Source organism: Saccopteryx bilineata, chromosome 2 (assembly GCF_036850765.1).
Source record: "Saccopteryx bilineata isolate mSacBil1 chromosome 2, mSacBil1_pri_phased_curated, whole genome shotgun sequence".
Taxonomy (NCBI): Eukaryota; Metazoa; Chordata; class Mammalia; order Chiroptera; family Emballonuridae; genus Saccopteryx; species Saccopteryx bilineata.
Window position 1 is genome coordinate 153188905 of NC_089491.1, and position 16977 is coordinate 153205881.

The 16977-nt window shown below is 39.5% G+C and overlaps 1 protein-coding gene across 11 annotated transcripts in view; it reads right to left on the reverse strand.

The window, feature by feature from the left end:
* Window positions 1-16977, reverse strand: part of GRIP1 (glutamate receptor interacting protein 1) — a 749322-nt gene that overhangs the window by 147660 nt on the left and 584685 nt on the right. For 10 of the 11 annotated variants that reach the window (XM_066258209.1, XM_066258211.1, XM_066258217.1 and 7 more), the window contains 3 exons: window positions 10171-10306; window positions 7921-8066; window positions 745-828 (listed from right to left, as the gene is read on the reverse strand). In XM_066258209.1, the coding sequence (XP_066114306.1) occupies window positions 745-828; window positions 7921-8066; window positions 10171-10306 (366 nt within the window). The remainder of the gene's footprint in view (window positions 1-744; window positions 829-7920; window positions 8067-10170; window positions 10307-16977) is intronic. The other variant, XM_066258212.1, reaches the window with a different exon arrangement.

Genomic DNA, 16977 nt, shown 5'->3' on the forward strand with positions numbered 1-16977 from the left:
TATTCTGCTTCTTTTTTGCTCATCTTCCCATCCCCTTGCCTCTGGCAATCATCACTCATCAACATTTTTGACTCAGTGACACAGAAAAGTACAAAGGGAAGGTAAAGACATGCTGAACAGTGGCAAACTAAGTAGGAGGACTGTGAATTGACAAAGTTTACAGACAGTGACTCCTTGCTCTGCATTAACAGACTGAAAATAAAGCCAGGTTATTTGGATTCCACTTTGATTCCTACTGATTGCTTTATTTCTTTAAAGAAAATGAACTACCAAGCAAAATAAAGACAGACTCATAGACAGAGAGCAGGCTGACAGATGTGTGGGGGTGTTGGGGCCTGGGTGGGGGGTGGAGGAATTGAGCAAAAGAGCAAAAGAGGGAGAGAAACTCGTGGATGGGGACAACAGTGTGGTGATTGCCAGGGGAAGTGGGAAGAGTGAGGTGGAGGAGGGTATGGGGGTAAATGGTGATGGAGGGAGACTTGACTGGGGTGGTGAACACACACTACAATATACAGATGATGTATTATAGACTGTACACTTAAAACCTGTATAATTTTGTCAATCAGTTTCACCCCTATATATGCAATAAAAAGGAATAAAAGAGTAGGTGCAAATATTATATGGTGAATATAAGTGCTGAAAACATCAGTGTTTTTAAGAATGACTTTCTAGTTCACTCCCAATATTTCACTGACAAATTCCCCAAGAACATCTGATGGTTCACATTTTCTAATGGTTACCTACCGCGTATTACAAAACCAAAGGTATTGCCTTCTTTATGTAACGTGACCTCCACCGTTCGGAAAATAACACTCGATCCTTGGAGAGCTGAGTGCAGAAAAAAGAGAAAAATAAAAGCCTTAAATCATAATAATATTTTTATTTTTTGATGTGGCATAAAATATTGCGGATTCCTCTTGTGAATGATTCTTGTTTTGAGTGATAAAACAGCAATAATTTATTTTCAAAGAAAATGTTAGAAAAAATAATTGTAATGACATACAAATAGCATAAAACAGTCATCTGCAAAAGTGACATGTAGGTTCAAGTGGAATCAAAGTCACAGGTATTTCCTTTTCTCTTGTGAAACCAGTTTCTAGGTCCAGGGTAATATTCACATTGTGTAAACTTTATATAACAAGAGAGACGATCTTTATACGATTAATAGAATGGTTTTTTCTTTGTGAAATGCAAAAGTAATATGATTTTTGGAAAACTTATGAAACAATGTATTTATATATATATATTTGCAACTAGCAAAGGAAAAAAAAGTATTATTCTCCAACTGCCATTAATGGGTTAGGCTGATACACATAGATATTCTGACATGGTGCAAAGCAATTAAAGACATCAGCCATGCAAATGAAACGTGGAGGGAAAATAAAAGTATGTTCAGAATATTACTATTGACTAACAAAATAAATATCTGCTCAATTTTATTTGATATCGTCATGCTTATGTTGTGTTTGCCTGTTGTGATCTTTAATTAGATTATAACTTGTATGAAGGTATTGTCATTAAACCTAATACTGTAAGACTGTGTTCAAGAGACTGGCAAATAATTCCGATATATAGTACACTATCACTGAAAAAGAATTCCAAGAATTAATATATTATCTTTTTGGATATAAAAATGGCTTTAGTCATAGAGACAGAAAAGTATGCAAACTGTAGAATTTGATGGTCTTAGATCCTTGTATTGAATTTGTAGAATGATATCTAATTATCTAATGCTGTTTTCATTATCAATGACACATTATTTACATTGCTACTAGATTTGGACATCTATATTATATAAAACTATAAACAAAAAAATATAGACATGATCTAAGGCATTTTTAAAAAGAACATTTTTTGTCAATTACAGAAATAGAAGGTCATTTTAATTAAGCATTAATTACCATTATTTTTTTAGACATTCTGAATCCTCAAAGGAACAGACATGATTATGAAAAGTACACAGCTAATTTCACAAAACTGCACACATCCAGGTGGGACCTGAAGTACAATAAGAACTTGGATCTGCTGAAAAACAGCATAAACTTACAGCTGACCAAATGTTTTGGTACACTTACACTACTGTTTTAATTAAATGTCATATTCTTGCTATCAGGAGACTTACAGCTTATTCTAATCAGATAGGAATAGTATATACAACTAGTTGACACTGTTGAGATACAGTTTTAATGAAATTAAAAAAATTGAATTCAAACCAAATATATTCTTGACCCAACAAGCCACATGAAGAAATTGGTTAAGAACATGATCTTTTTGTATTGGTAAGAAAGGAAGGGAAAAGATACAAGGAGAAATAATTAATGAGCATCTATCTACTCTGCGCCAGGAACTCTGCAAAGTAGTCTACAAATATTATTCTAGTTAATCATTAAATCAACTTTCAATTATATACAACGAAATCTAATTCTATGCCACCTGTCCTTGTTGGCTCACTGTCTGTTCTGGAAATGCAAAGCCCTATAATTTTAATTCTGCTTGAGCTAAATCTCGCTGACCACTAGATCTTACAATAAAATCTAAAGTCAATATAAAGTTAGGATTATCTACAGCCTTAGATTATCCAGACTAATGATGTTCATTATTTACAAAGATAAATGTGTATGGTGACTACATTTTAATATACTTAATGAAATAGATTTGATCTTTATAATTTTTGTTTGCATGACTGGCTTGTGGTGACTAAGTTTTTATATTCAGAACAAGATATTCTATGTTGCCACGTGAACTTTACTCAGTACTTTGCATATGTGTATGTGGATACGAAGATCCAATTAAAGGGTTTTCCCAAAGACTCAAATCTGGTATGCAGAAGAGCTGGGTAGAAAACAATTTCACTATTACTTGGTATTTTAGTTGCACTGTTATCCTTTGTTTCTATATGTACTATATATGCATATTCATATTATTTTACTAAGGTAGATTATTAGATTTTTCTACATTATACACTACTTCCCTGCCTCCTGAACTCCTGCCTCTTTAGGCGAACTGGAGTTGTGCTCCTTCTTACCTCATTATGCTGGGCTTGCCCCTGTGACTTGCTTTGGCCAATGGGATGTTAGAGGTGCAAGCAGTGATTGGAAGTGTTTTCCTTCTGTCTTTGCCACAGGAAGAGCTTTCTCTAGGTAGCTGCCTGCTGTTCCTTCAGACTGAAACCCAGAATGGGCCAGGCGGAAGAGATCTGAGACTGGTCCTGCCCTCTTCCATCATCACCATCATCACCATCATCACCATCATCATTATCATCTGTCTATCTCTCATAGAATTAGAATTGGGAAGTGCAAAGGCTGTTGCAGGGACATGCTTTTACATGTTTATTTGAATTAAAGAAAAACTCCTGATAAAAGCTAGTCTGATTTAGCTGATCGTTTAACAGTGAGTACTGCCTTTGCCAATCTTTTGTCATTTTTCATTAAATAAAACATATCCCATAAAATATGTAGCTCCAAGGTTTGAATAAAAACAGTATTCAAAGACATATAAAGCAAACATCATGCCAGACATTACATCTTTTCCAATTATATATTTAAATTTATGGATAAAGAATTTTAGGTGTTAACAAAAAAATGGATGAGGGTTACATTATATCTTAAAATTCTTTAGTGGTTATGTGACCAAAAAATTTGAAGGCACTGCTCTAGCCCTTAATACACAAATACCTCGTACTGTTCGTTAATATTCTTTCTAACTACAATCTCAAAATATCACATAATTTTAAAGTTAAAAAGAACCTTAGAGCTCACACAGATCAACCATTTCATTTTCATAAAGAAACTGAATCGGCCCTGGCTGGTTGGCTCAGTGGTAGAGCATCGGCCCGGTGTTTGGAAGTCCCTAGTTCGATTCCCAGCCAGGGCACACAGGAGAAGCGCCCATCTGCTTCTCCACCCCTCCCCCTCTCCTTCCTCTCTGTCTCTCTCTTCCCCTCCCGCAGCATGCCAGGTGGATCTCGAGCCCATGCAGGAGTCTATCTCTACCTCCCTGCTTCTCACTTCAGAAAAATACAAAAAAAAAAAAAAAAAAAAAAAAAAAAGAAAGAAAAATAGAAACTGAATCTTAGAAAAGGTAAGTGGTTTGCCAAGATCAAAGTAACATTTTCCATCTATCATACCACACACGCACGCACATGCACACCCTCTTCCTTCACTTTTTCTAGACTCTGGGGTTGGTTGAGTCTGGAATTGTTGTGATTCCTGAGAGAGCTGCCAGCTGGGGCCTCCTGAGCAGTCGCTACCCTGCCGATCTCGCTGCAGGGGGCTCCTCCTGCACTGGCAGCCTGAGCTCAGCGAAGGGGAGGCTGATTAATCCCTTCAACCTCCCTGAGCACAAAAATCTTATTAACTTACCCAAATCTAATAGAAAATGACAGGATAATCCTTGGAGAATAGACCTCTTCTATCTACTTTCTACTATAAAATTCACACTTTCGTGTTTAAAAATATTTCTTCCCTTTTACCACCAGATTTATTGCATGAAGGAGGAAGAGCTGGCATAATCACCAAGTCATGATAGGTTTTAATCCCTGAATCTATCTAATATCCACCCTCTCCCCTTTAACCCTACTAATGCTATATTTATTCAGGACATCACCTCTCTTTTGGAAAATTATAAAAAGCCTTTATCTTATAGCTTCTGATCTATTCTCTGTTTGGTTTTTTAAAATCTAAGTCTAAAAACTCAGATTTGGTGATGCTGTTATTTGGCTTTAAAAGTCTTTAAAGGCTCCTTTTGGCTCACTTAACATCATCCAAGCTTTATCAATATGGTGTTCCAGGCCCCCCATTATTTTGTCTCTGTTTATGTTGCTGGCCTCATCCATCTCCAGGCCTCTCTGTATTCCCCTATGGGCTCCAGCAAATCCAATCTGTCTGCAGTTCAATCTGTGCACTGGGCTCTTCTTACCTCCTTGCTGTGTGCTCTGCCTGGAAAGTTCCTCTTCCCACCAGATCTGCATACACTCCTTCAATCTTCCCAGAATCCCCCAGCTCTGGATCACCCATAACTTGGCAAATCTCCTCTATTGTCCTGACCCCAGAAAGCTATCCCGAGCTCCTTTTAGGAAGAGATTGTGTTTGATTGATATTCATATCCCCAAGGGAATAAAAGTGTTCAATCAAAGAGCATTATTAGCTCTAGATATCTGCCTTTTCTTAACTGCTTGGCAATGGTTTGCAGTAGTGATTTCAAAGCAAACAGACACTTAGGGGTTTTTTTTTATTGATTTGAGAGAGAGAGAGAGAGAGAGAGAGAGAGAGAAATTGATTTGTTGTTCCACTTATTTATGCATTCACTGACTGAGTTTTGTATGTGCTCTGACTGGGGATCAAACAGGCAACCTTGGTGTATTGGAACAATGCTCTAACCAGCTTAGTTATATCAGGCCAGTCTGCAAACAAACTTTTTTAAAATTCAAGAAAACATAGTACTTTCAGTGTAATAATAATAGAAGTGGTAATAATAACTAACATACTATGGCTTACCAAGTACATGATAATGATCTAAATATATAACTATAGCCTTGAATTCTTTAAAAAATTCTACATCTATTATAGTTATTTTATAGATGAGAAGTCCAAGGCTCAAAGAATTTAAATAACATGCCCAAGGTCACAAAGTTAGAAAGGGGCAAAACTGACACTTAACTAGTGACACAGTCCAAGCTCTCAACAATGGATTTTACTGCCTACACTTACTGAAAATTAAAAATGTTGTTGCTAGGTTTTTGAACACAGACTTCAATTGATTTTGTTATAAAATTGCCATTAGATTTTTGGTATTAGATTTTATATTAATGATTAGAATTCATGATTGGTTAGGTATATTCGCTCCCTGAGCGCTGTCATCAGGTCCCAAAGCTTCAACCACCATTTGTATTCTCTTTACTCTTAAATTTATATATATTTCCAGTTCAGATCTTTCTCCCAAACTCCAAGCCAGATCCCCAGCTCTTGACATTTCTTTGCATGTCAAATAGGCACCTCACCTGTAGCACAATGAACTTCTGATCCTCCCCTCACAAATCAGCTCTGCCCACAGTATCAGCCACCCAATCCATAGCAACTCTATTCTTCCGGTTGCTCAGGCTCAATGCCGGGGGTGGTCCTTGGCTCCTCTCTTTCTGCACAATCCACCTCAAATCTGACAGAAGATCCTGTTCATTCTGCCTCAAAACAGATCAAGAATGCAATGCTTTTGCACTGGTTCCACCACCACCTCTCACCTGGATCACTGCAGTAGCACCCTAGCTGGTCTTCAGCCTTTACCCTCGCCACAGCAGTCTATTCTAACACAGCAGCCAGAGGGAGCCTTTGAAATATAAAAGAGGTCCTGTTCTTCCTCTGCCCCTGTACGATTCAAAGCAAAATTTGAGGTCCTTGCAATGGTCTACAAAAGTACCTCATCCTTTACATTTCTGACCTCCTCTCCCATTTCCCTTCATGCTGCTCTACTCTAGCCACTCTGCCCTTTGTAACGTTTCTACAACAACTCCAGAGGAATCCCCGCCTTTCGATCTTAGCATTGGCTGTTCCATTTTCCTGCAGTTCTCTTCCCCCTGACATCCATACAGTCAACTCTCTCACTGCCTTCAAGTTACTGACTAATGCCACTTTCCCAGTGAAGCTGTTCCTAACCACTCTATTTAAAATTGCAATCCCATGCTGACAAACCCAATCCCCCTGCTCTTTCTTTTTCCCATGACATTTCTGCTGTATAATTTACCTATTTATTGTAGCTTAATTTTGCTATTTATCTTCCTCTGTTAGAAGGTAAACCCCACTGAGGTACATAGTGGTGACTAGAATGTAGTAAATGCTCAACTAATCATTGCTGTACAAATGAAACATTAAAAGCAAAGCACTTTCTCAGGACAGCATTCATGTTAATAGTTTAATAATAAGAGAGGTCGGTCTAGAATAGCATAGTTTAAATGCAGGATGGCAGTAACATATAGCATTAGGTATTCCTTACCATAAAGAAACATAGGAACTTTGCAGTCAGGGAGCCTGGTTTCAGATGCTGACTTTGCTATTTACTAATCTGGGAAAGATACTTCACTTAAGCTTCTGTAGAATGAGAATAATGATAACAATGCCTGTCTTGAGTGTTAGTAGATTTTTGTATCTATTTATTATTTATCAGAAGTATTTCTAGTGTCAAGCATTGTTCTAAGTGCTTTAAAAATACTAACTCATTTAATCTCCACAACAGATCTGTGGTTAGGAACTAATATTATGCTCATTTTCCAGATGTGGAATCTGGGATGCAGAAAGCTTAAGTAACTCTCTCAAAGGTATATAGTTAGTAATAGGTGTAGCTGGGATTTGAATGTTTCTATTGACACCAAAGTTCAGCTCTACTATGCTAACTCTTCTATGGTTAGAAATAAGCATATTCAGTGCAAGTCAGGCATAAGGTCAGGCATTTAGTAAGGTCTCAAAATGGGTTGGCTGCTATTGTTACATTATTCTTATTATTACTTGACAATGTGTTCTGAATCTATTTTCATGCTTCAGAAATTAACATAACTATAAAGATTCAATATAAAACACATTAAGCATGCTTTTCCTAAAACTAGTCACTAAGTACAAAGCCTGGATGAAACTTATATGCACAGAACTTACAAAGATGTTTACTGTTTATTAAAATAGCTTAACTGGCAAATACAATATTCATAGATCACCTCAATGGAACATGCATCCTTTATAATTTCATTGTTATCTACTCTTTTTAATTCTTCCTGAACAGGTTATAAGTTGATCAATTCAAATAATTTTTAAATATCAAGAAACTATGCTCTGCCATTCCCATCATGAGACAGTGATGGTTCAAGGGGGAAAAGTGAGAAACAATTATTTCATGCCAACATCTGGTGCGGCTGTTCTGCTGTGGGTGGTGACTACTTACAGACCGGTGGCAGCTCGTACTCGACTTCGAGAACCACTCTTTCCCCAACGTTCTTCAGCAAACTGATGATTTCGTCATGGCGGAATTTGGCCAGGTTGATCCCATTCACTGCTTTGATGAAGTCACCCACATCCAGCTGATCACTTCTGCAAAATAGAGAATGTCTCTTCAGCGGACCCATCCTCTCCACAGACCTGTCTGACTGTATTTTCCACTTTCCCTTCGTGATTATGCAGGCAAGGCCCACGTGGCTGAAGTACCTGCCTCCTGGGCGCTGGCCGGCTCCTGAGAGCTGGAAGACAGTTTCGGTGGATGAGACAGTCAACGGATCCTTTACTCATGCTGCACTGTCTCTGATATTTTCTCTAACCTTTTACCTCTTCTATTTTTGAAGAGCACCATGAAACAAAATTAAGAGGGTTTTTTTTGTTTGTTTTTGGGGTTTTTTTTTTAGTTTCTCTGCCTATAAAGGGTTGGTTCTCTGGGGGAATAGGGGTAGATTATTCAGATCCTGGGCACATCAGGACTTTTTCTTCTCATTCTCTCATTTTTGCCACCTGTCTTTGCACATTTCACATCTTTCAGCATCTTCACTGGAACATTGCTAAGAAAACCATCAGCTTAGTTTGCTCTTTATTGCCTACAATAAGGGTGGTAAAGAACAGTATTGGTGAAGAAGAAATTATAACAAGAATACTGGGTCTGGTAACATTATTGTCTCTCTTCACCACTTCTATTTCTAAGCCAAGGGCACACGTGAGACAAATGACAGGACTTAAATTTGTGTCACTGATAAGCACCTCCAACAGAGTTTTCTCCCCAAATAGAAATACCCATTTCATTGATTTTCCATGAGTCCACCTCTGATCACTCCTTTCTCAGCGAGCCTTCCTAACCCTCCGCAGCTGCAGCACCTGCTGGCCCCAGTACCTCAGGGTTACTGCACTCCCTGGACAGTGTAATTGCCTCCTGCTCTGTGATAACTTGTCTGTGTCGCTTTTTACCAATATGCAATGCTATTATTGTTCTCAAACGTTTCATGTTATTTTATTCCATGCCTCCTTTAATAGATTATAAAGCCCCCTTAGGGCAGAGATTGTTTCTGTAATTATTTTGGTTGGCTACCTATAAAATGTCAGCTCCTTAAACAGTGAATATATGGTGATGGATAATACTCAATGTGAGAGGAACAGCACTACTTTAATTACAGCACCAATACTGCTGCAAACGGGATCCCCTGCCCCGCTTCACACTTGCTTCTTATGAGGAAGTTCTGGAGACATGTGTTGCCTGAGCGCCATGGAATAGCCATGACTGTTACAAAATGAAGGGGTTGTGGGTGTAGAAAGATGTCTCCTGAAAACCCGAAGAAAGGAAATGAAGAAGGCTTGTGTTGACATCAGCCTGTTTTACAAACAATACCTCAAATCACAGAGCAATCAATTGGATTAAGCTTATAAATTAATTGTACAAACAGGTTCACCATTGGGAGTAATCACTATTTAAATTGACACTTTATAAGGCAAGAACCTGTAAACCTTAATTTGGGATTATGTGGACGAAAGCACGGTGTCCAGGATTTTAAGGTCCATTAACCCCACTTTTAATAAACCTGACCGTTCCATCCCCTCTTTCTGAGGTGAATTTTGAATCTGTCTACAGAGCAAGCCCAGCCCTGCCCTGTACCCAGGACACGCTGCCATTGGTACTAATTCACTCAATGTGCCGCTCATCGGGACAAGCACAGAACAAGACCTCCTCATCTAAACCTTTTGTCCTCTTGAAAGTCACCTCTTCGTCTGATGCAAAGGAAACTCTCACAATAGAACAGTAGAGAAGATGCCAGACAAGCAAAACTGTTACTTAGAAGCTTGAAGTTGGGGGAAGCCACACCCTCGATGGCAGTGCCCCCCACCCCATACCTTACATGGGTCACATGTTCCATATGTATGATCAAAGTGTCTCATTCTCATCGCAGCCCATCTGCATTCAGTGGCACATCTGGGGACTGGATCCATACAAACGTTTTAGAATTAAAACCTTATGAGGGTCTGGCTGCTCGTGAGCTGATTCCTCAGGGACCCTGGCACAGGCTAGAAAAGCCACACTTCTGAAACTGCCCCTCTGCGCTCTCCCCAGCAGAGGGCAGCTATCAACTACTTATCAGCTACCTTTTCTGATGGAGCTTTAGATTTTGAGTCAGTTCCACCATGTGTTCCCTTCTCCACATTTTCCCCTAGATGTGGTTACCTAGCAGCAATGCCTCCTTGCCGCAGATTGGATACTCTCGGCTTGCCATCTTTATCGACTCCGCCCGATACAGTCAGTCCGAGGGTGGTGCCTTCCTTCTTCATCAGCTCAACGATGGTGGAGCCCTTGAATTCCTCTGTGTAAAAAGCAAAGCATTTGCCTTATAAATGAGATCAGAAGCACACGATGTTGGTTGTTTTGTGCGTGAAACTGCTGCCTCCCCATGAATTCCTTCTACTTCTTTTATGAGAAAAGATCTGTGGCCTCTTTTCATTGCAATCTGCAGAATATCTCATAAAGATTGCATGCAGATATTCCATTATAGGTTATTAAATGGGTGCCAGTGGGACAGTCACTCTACGTTCCAAATAAATAGTCCAACGTGGTTTAAGTACAAATGATAATATTTGCTCTTTGTACTCTGCCATTCTCAAGTGACTGTCACTGGTTTCCTTCCTTGTAACTCCAAAGGGAACGGCTGAGAGCAGTAAAAGAAGGGGCTAGAACATTGAAAAATAATAATATGGCCTTGGCTGGTTGGCTTAGCGGTAGAGCATAGACTCGGCACATGGAAGTCCCAAGTTCAATTCCCAGTCAGGGCACACAGGAGAGATGACCATCTGCTTCTACACCACTCTTCCTTCTCTCTCTCCCATTATTCCCCTCCACTGGCCCCAGGTGACAAAAATAGCTCAGTTGCAAGTGACCCCAGATGGGCAGATTATCAGCCTCACACTGGGGGGGGGGTGGCCAGGTGGATTCCGGCGAGTGAGCATGCGGGAGTCTTCTCTGTATCTTCCCTACTCTTACTTAAAAAAATAAAAGAAAGAAAGAAAATTAATAATACAAGTGCATATAGTACAGCAGCAGAGTCTAAGTTCATGTTGCATATCAGCTGATGGAGACGACTCACACAAGAAAAGAGAGCTTTCTACAGGGTTGAGAAAAATATTATCGACTATTTTCCTTTTCTGTCTTTCAGAAAACAAAGTACAACGGCTTCATGTAACAACTCACATCACTACTTACAGAATATGTCACAATATGGTATAGCTGTTTGGGTCCTCAGAAACCTGGGTAATTGCTGTAAATTCCTCATTCTCTACACATAGAAATTTAAAATCTTACAGCTCTTGTGGGGACAATGTCTACACACTAAGAGAGAACCCAAATGTTTTGATTTTAGGCACAATGGTAGGTAAGACAACTTCAATATCCTTCCTTTCAGAAATAAAAATGAGTAGTCAACATTCATGAGTCCAGCGACCAATTATGATAAACATAGCTTTCAAATTCTCTGTGAGGTTGTTCTCCCTCTGCATACATACTTTCTGGGAAGGGATGGGAAAATGGGCGTTTCCCAACTTCTTCTGAATCAATTTATGAATTTCAGGGGTTATGAACTTCTAGGACAACAAAGACATTATTTAAAATGCAAGAACAGACCTTTTTTTTTCAAATTCAAAATACCAAAAAAATTATTTGCACATCTCTGCCCCTTCCTTAATTACATATAACAGTTAATTATTTAAAAATATATATGAATGCTTATTATAAAGGGCTTTAAAATTGTTGTTACTGGTATACTATACCAACTGCCAATGAAAAAAATCAAATCATGTTGGGGAAAGAAAGAATCTCTCATCTGATCAAGTAAGAAAAACAGAGTACGGGAAAGGAGGCAAGTAGGGGCAGGGACAGGTCACTGGTTTCTCAGGGACATGCACAATGTCATTCGGGCAGGGCTTTCTGGACTGCCCGGTCCTGCGGCCTCAGCACCCTAGCACGTATCTTCTTCATGGTAGTTTCATGACACCGCATATGTGAGTTGTTTTTGCCCTTTTAAGTAGAAGACAAGAGTTTATTATGAATGTGAATGATGTCAGCTTCATTTACTGCCTTTTGTGTGAGACCAGTAATGACTGAAATTCAAGAATTAAAACTCTTGTCAAGTATACCACGGCACAGAGCTTTTGATATCATTTACCCGAAGCATTTCTAACAAAAGGTCATCACAGTGTACATTTCACCTATGCCCCTAAAAACACACACACAGAAACCCTGCTACTCATCCCATAAAATCATACATAGGCCCAACTAATATTTGCAGAGATAAACTTAACAAAGAACTCCTTTCATACATCCCTCTTGGCAGAAGACTAGGTACAAACTACTTCAAAAAATAAAGTTAATAATTAAAGTAATTAAAATTACAAAGCAGATGATGATTACAGAGAAGTAATATGTTCAACAACTGTGCTCATCAAAAGAATTCTTTGTGTTTCCTTTAAATATGTAGAATAGCCTGACCAGGTGGTGGCGCAGTGCATAGAGCATAGGATTGGGATGCAGACGACCCAGGTTCGAACCCTGAGGGCGCCAGCTTGAGCACGAGCTCATCTGGTTTGAGCAAAAGCTCACCAGCTTGGACCCAAGGTCGGTGGCTTGAGCAAGGGGTTACTCGGTCTGCTGAAGGTCCGTGGTCAAGGCACATATGAGAAAGCAATCAATGAACAACTAAGGTGTCGCAACGAAAAACTAATGATTGATGCTTCTCATCTCTCTCTATTCCTGTCTGTCCCTATTTATCCCTCTCTCTGACTATCTCTCTGTCTCTGTTAAAAAAAAAAAGTAGAACAATCCTGTATACTTCAACATTTGATTATAGATCTTAACTGAAGAGTTGAAAGCATAGTTTTTTTCTCTTAATTTTAATTTAATTTAATTTATTGTGTTAACATGAATTCAAATGTCCCACTCAATATAACACCCTCACCCCCGACCCCTGTGTCCCTCATTACACGCCCATGGTCCCCCTTCCCCTAACTCCCTCCTCCAGAAGCATAGTTTTTTAAGGGCCCATCTTAAAGGTCTGCCAGAAACTCACAAGAAAAGCAACTATGAAATAATAATACCAGGCAAGGGAGAAGTAGGTTTTGATTCATAAGATCTTCATTTCTATTCAGGTTTTCAAGAACATGCTTCCTGTTTGAAATGAGATTCCAGTACACAGATGCAGGCTTAGGGGGTGTGGACAGCACAGTTTTCTTCAGAAGGAACCCAGGCCTTCCCAGGCTTCCGGCTGAACCCTGAAAATCTAGAAAAACTCCATTTCTTTAATTGGGTCTCTGTTAAAAATGTAAATCCATCTGGGCTACTTTTTAAACTGATAATAGTCAACTACCTCATCTTGTTTAAAAATATTTTCAATCTTCCCCAAGAGCTAGTTTTCATAACACAGAGGACAGAAAATATTCATGCACCAGTTAATTGAGTAATTTGTGCATTCACTGATTCAAGCACTTGTTGTGCCTACTGTGGGCCAGACACTGACACTTGAAGATGGAAAAAGTCTGAGATGCTTACAGCCTAGTCACAGCAGCCAGTGATTCAGAAGCCGCCATGTCACAGTGTGGGATGTGGAGAAGGGGTCGCAGAGGGGACAGTTCTGACAACAGTGTAAACTGAAGGCTTGCTGTTCCAAAATGAAAAACTTACATCACAATTTTCTCTTCTGTCTAATCTGTCTGTATTATCGATCAGGATTAGCTAAGCAGAACAGACCAAAGTGGGAATCTAAATTAGGCAAAACTCAGGAGTAAAGATAAAATATTGTTGCAAGAAAATGAGCTGAATCACCAGAATGTTAAGTGCCACTACGTATCTAGTCCGTAAGGGATTGACTAAATCTTTTATGGGTGTTTCTGAAAGGGGGTGGGAGAAAAGAAGCAATCTGGGCAGAAAGGAGCATGCTTCTGGAGTTTGCTTTGTGCTAACCTACACGCTCCACTAGATTAATTAATCATTTCATGTCTTTTCTGGTGTTTAATGTTTGCATAATGATCTAATGGCAAAGAGAAATGAAGACAGATGCATTCATTTGCAGGAATTTACTTACATATCAAGGCTCACTAAACCAAGCCCTGCAGTGAAACAGTGGAACTTGGCAAAGTCAGTGCAGACAGACCATTTCTTTCTTTGTGATTTAAGTTACAAATATTGCTCTCAAATCAAGAGAATCAGGTAGCAAAGACTGCACTTTCTCCAAATTGGGAAGCAGCACAGGGAACAGGTGATGCCCAACTGGCAAGGAATAAGATGGTTCTGGAGTTGACGTTTTCTTTAACCACCATATTCAGTTATCTTAGAAAAACACTGCAGGCTTACATCTGTGTAGGTACTCACTCAACATAACCAGCAAGAGTCTCACTGACTCAATAAATGTAGTTGTTTGCTGTTTTTCTTTGGGTGTGTAATTCAATACTTTTAATTACTAAATTCCAGAAAGTTATAAGAAAAATAACAATAATGCCCAATGAAATCAAGAAAATTCTGAAAAAAGAAACCTTGCAAACAAATAAGAAAGTTTAATAATATAGATGGTTCCAAATTTGCATGCAAAACCCATGGCCTTTGTATAAAGAAACAACAGCCAGTTAGAAGTTATCATAGAAGAAAACAACCATTCTCAATAGCCAAAAAGTTAAATATCTAAAAAAAAAAAAATTAATGAAAAAAGTCTAAGATGTATATGAAAAAACTTTAAACTACTTCTAAGGGATATAAGATCAGAACAAATGGAAAAGCAGCCATTTCTTCATTCAATAAAAACTAAGCACTTGTTATGTGCCAGGTACTATTTATTCCAGGCTTTGGAGACTGCACTGTACAAAGCAGAGAAAGCCCTCCCATCTAAAACTACTATTCCACTGGATAGCATAACCCAACACCAACAATAGGCCGATTCACCCCAAGTTAATCCGTAAAGTTCACAATATTAATAGAAATGCTAATATGATTTTTTGAGGGGCACAAGATATAATTTACATCAGTGCAAAAATGGAACATGCATTCTTGCAAAAATTCTGTGAAGAACAGTGTTCCCAGCGTATGGTATCTTGCTGTTTAATGTTGCTATGAAAGAAAAGAGACAGCCCACCCATGGAGCTTACCTGAATGAGGTAATCAAGTTATGTCTGAATTATTGATTGTTATCTCCCTCAAGAGAGATGATAAAAAGAACCAGACATCCCAGAAGTAAGGGCCTGGAGTGCGGAGGCTGGCAAAACCTCTGTGTCTGCCCCCAATCATTGGTCAGAGTCTGGAACTGTTTGGACATACATACGCACATAAATAAATAAATAAATAAGAAAAGAAAGCAGAGAAGTATTGTCTGCATAGTGTGTTCAGACCCATGAAACTCTCAGTGTCTGGGAATTCTTACCTCATTGCTTATTTAAAAAGTATAATTAGGTGTAGACCAGAAAAAAGGAAGTTATCTCTAACTTTAGAAATTCCCTAAAATTCAGGGGCTCAATGAACAAGGAATTACAAAGTGAACAATTGTAAAAACAGTTGCTGAAAGTGAGGAGACAGAAAGTGATGATTACAACAAAGAATGATAAGGCTGGCCCTGGCCGGTTGGCTCAGCGGTAGAGCGTCGGCCTGGTGTGCGGGGGACCCGGGTTCGATTCCTGGCCAGGGCACATAGGAGAAGCGCCCATTTGCTTCTCCACCCCGCCCCCCCTCCTTCCTCTCTGTCTCTCTCTTCCCCTCCCGCAGCCAAGGCTCCATTGGAGCAAAGATGGCCCGGGCGCTGGGGATGGCTCCTTGGCCTCTGCCCCAGGCGCTAGAACTCGGCTCTGGTCGCTGCAGAGCGACCCCCCGGAGGGGCAGAGCATCGCCCCCTGGTGGGCAGAGCGTGGCCCCTGGTGGGCGTGCCGGGTGGATCCCGGTTGGGCGCATGCGGGAGTCTGTCTGACTGTCTCTCCCCGTTTCCGGCTTCAGAAAAAAAAAAAAAAAAAAAAAAAAAAAAAAGGAATGATAAGGCTGTGTAACAAGAGTCAATAAAGAAAGGGCTATCATGTTCCAACCTGGGAGGATCCCTAAACAGATGCGACAAGTAGTGCTCTGGACTGTTGCTTGGAGGAATTACCCATGAGCTAAGCCTTGAAGAACCCCTCAGCTCAGCAAATGGAGGAAGGCGAGGTATTACAGGCTGAGGAACAATATAGGTGATTACATGGGTTCCGCCCAATGTAAGCCCATCTCTGATATTAGGGGAAAAGCATTCAGTGTTTCATCATTAAATATGTTAGTGGATGGGAATTAGTAGATACTCTTTACCTAGCTGAAGAAGTTCCTCATTACTCCTATTTTCTGGAAGTTTTTTTTTAAATCGTGAATGAGTTTGAATTTTGTTATTTTTTCTTTCATTGATTGATATGATCATGTAATTTTTTTCTTTAGCTTGATAATGTAGATTACACTGGTTAGTTTTCTTTTTTTTCTTCCTTCTTTTACTTAGAGGTAGGGAGGCAGAGAGACAGACTCCCACATGTACCCCGACTGGAATCTACCTGGCAAGCTCCTTACGGGGTGATGCTCTGCTCATTTGGGGCCACTGCTCTGTTGCTCAGCAACCGAGCTATTTTAGCACCTGAGGCGAGCTCATGAAGCCATCCTCAGTTCAACTTGCTCAAATCGAGTCATGGCTGCTGGAGGAGAAATGAGAGGAGAGGGGAGGGGTATAGAAGCACATGGTTGCTTTTTCTGTGTGCTCTGACCAGGAATCAAACCTGGGACTTCAACATGCCAGGCCATTTTCTATCTCTGAGCCAACCAGCCAAGGCCAATTACTATAGTTTTCTAATATTAAACCAATCTTGCATTTCTAAAATAATCTTCACTTGCTTGTGGTATGTAATTCTTTGTACATCTTGTCATATTCTATTTGCTGATATTTTGTTAATGGTTTTTTGCATCTAGGTTCATAAGAAACATAATCTGTAGTTTTCTTTTTGTTCT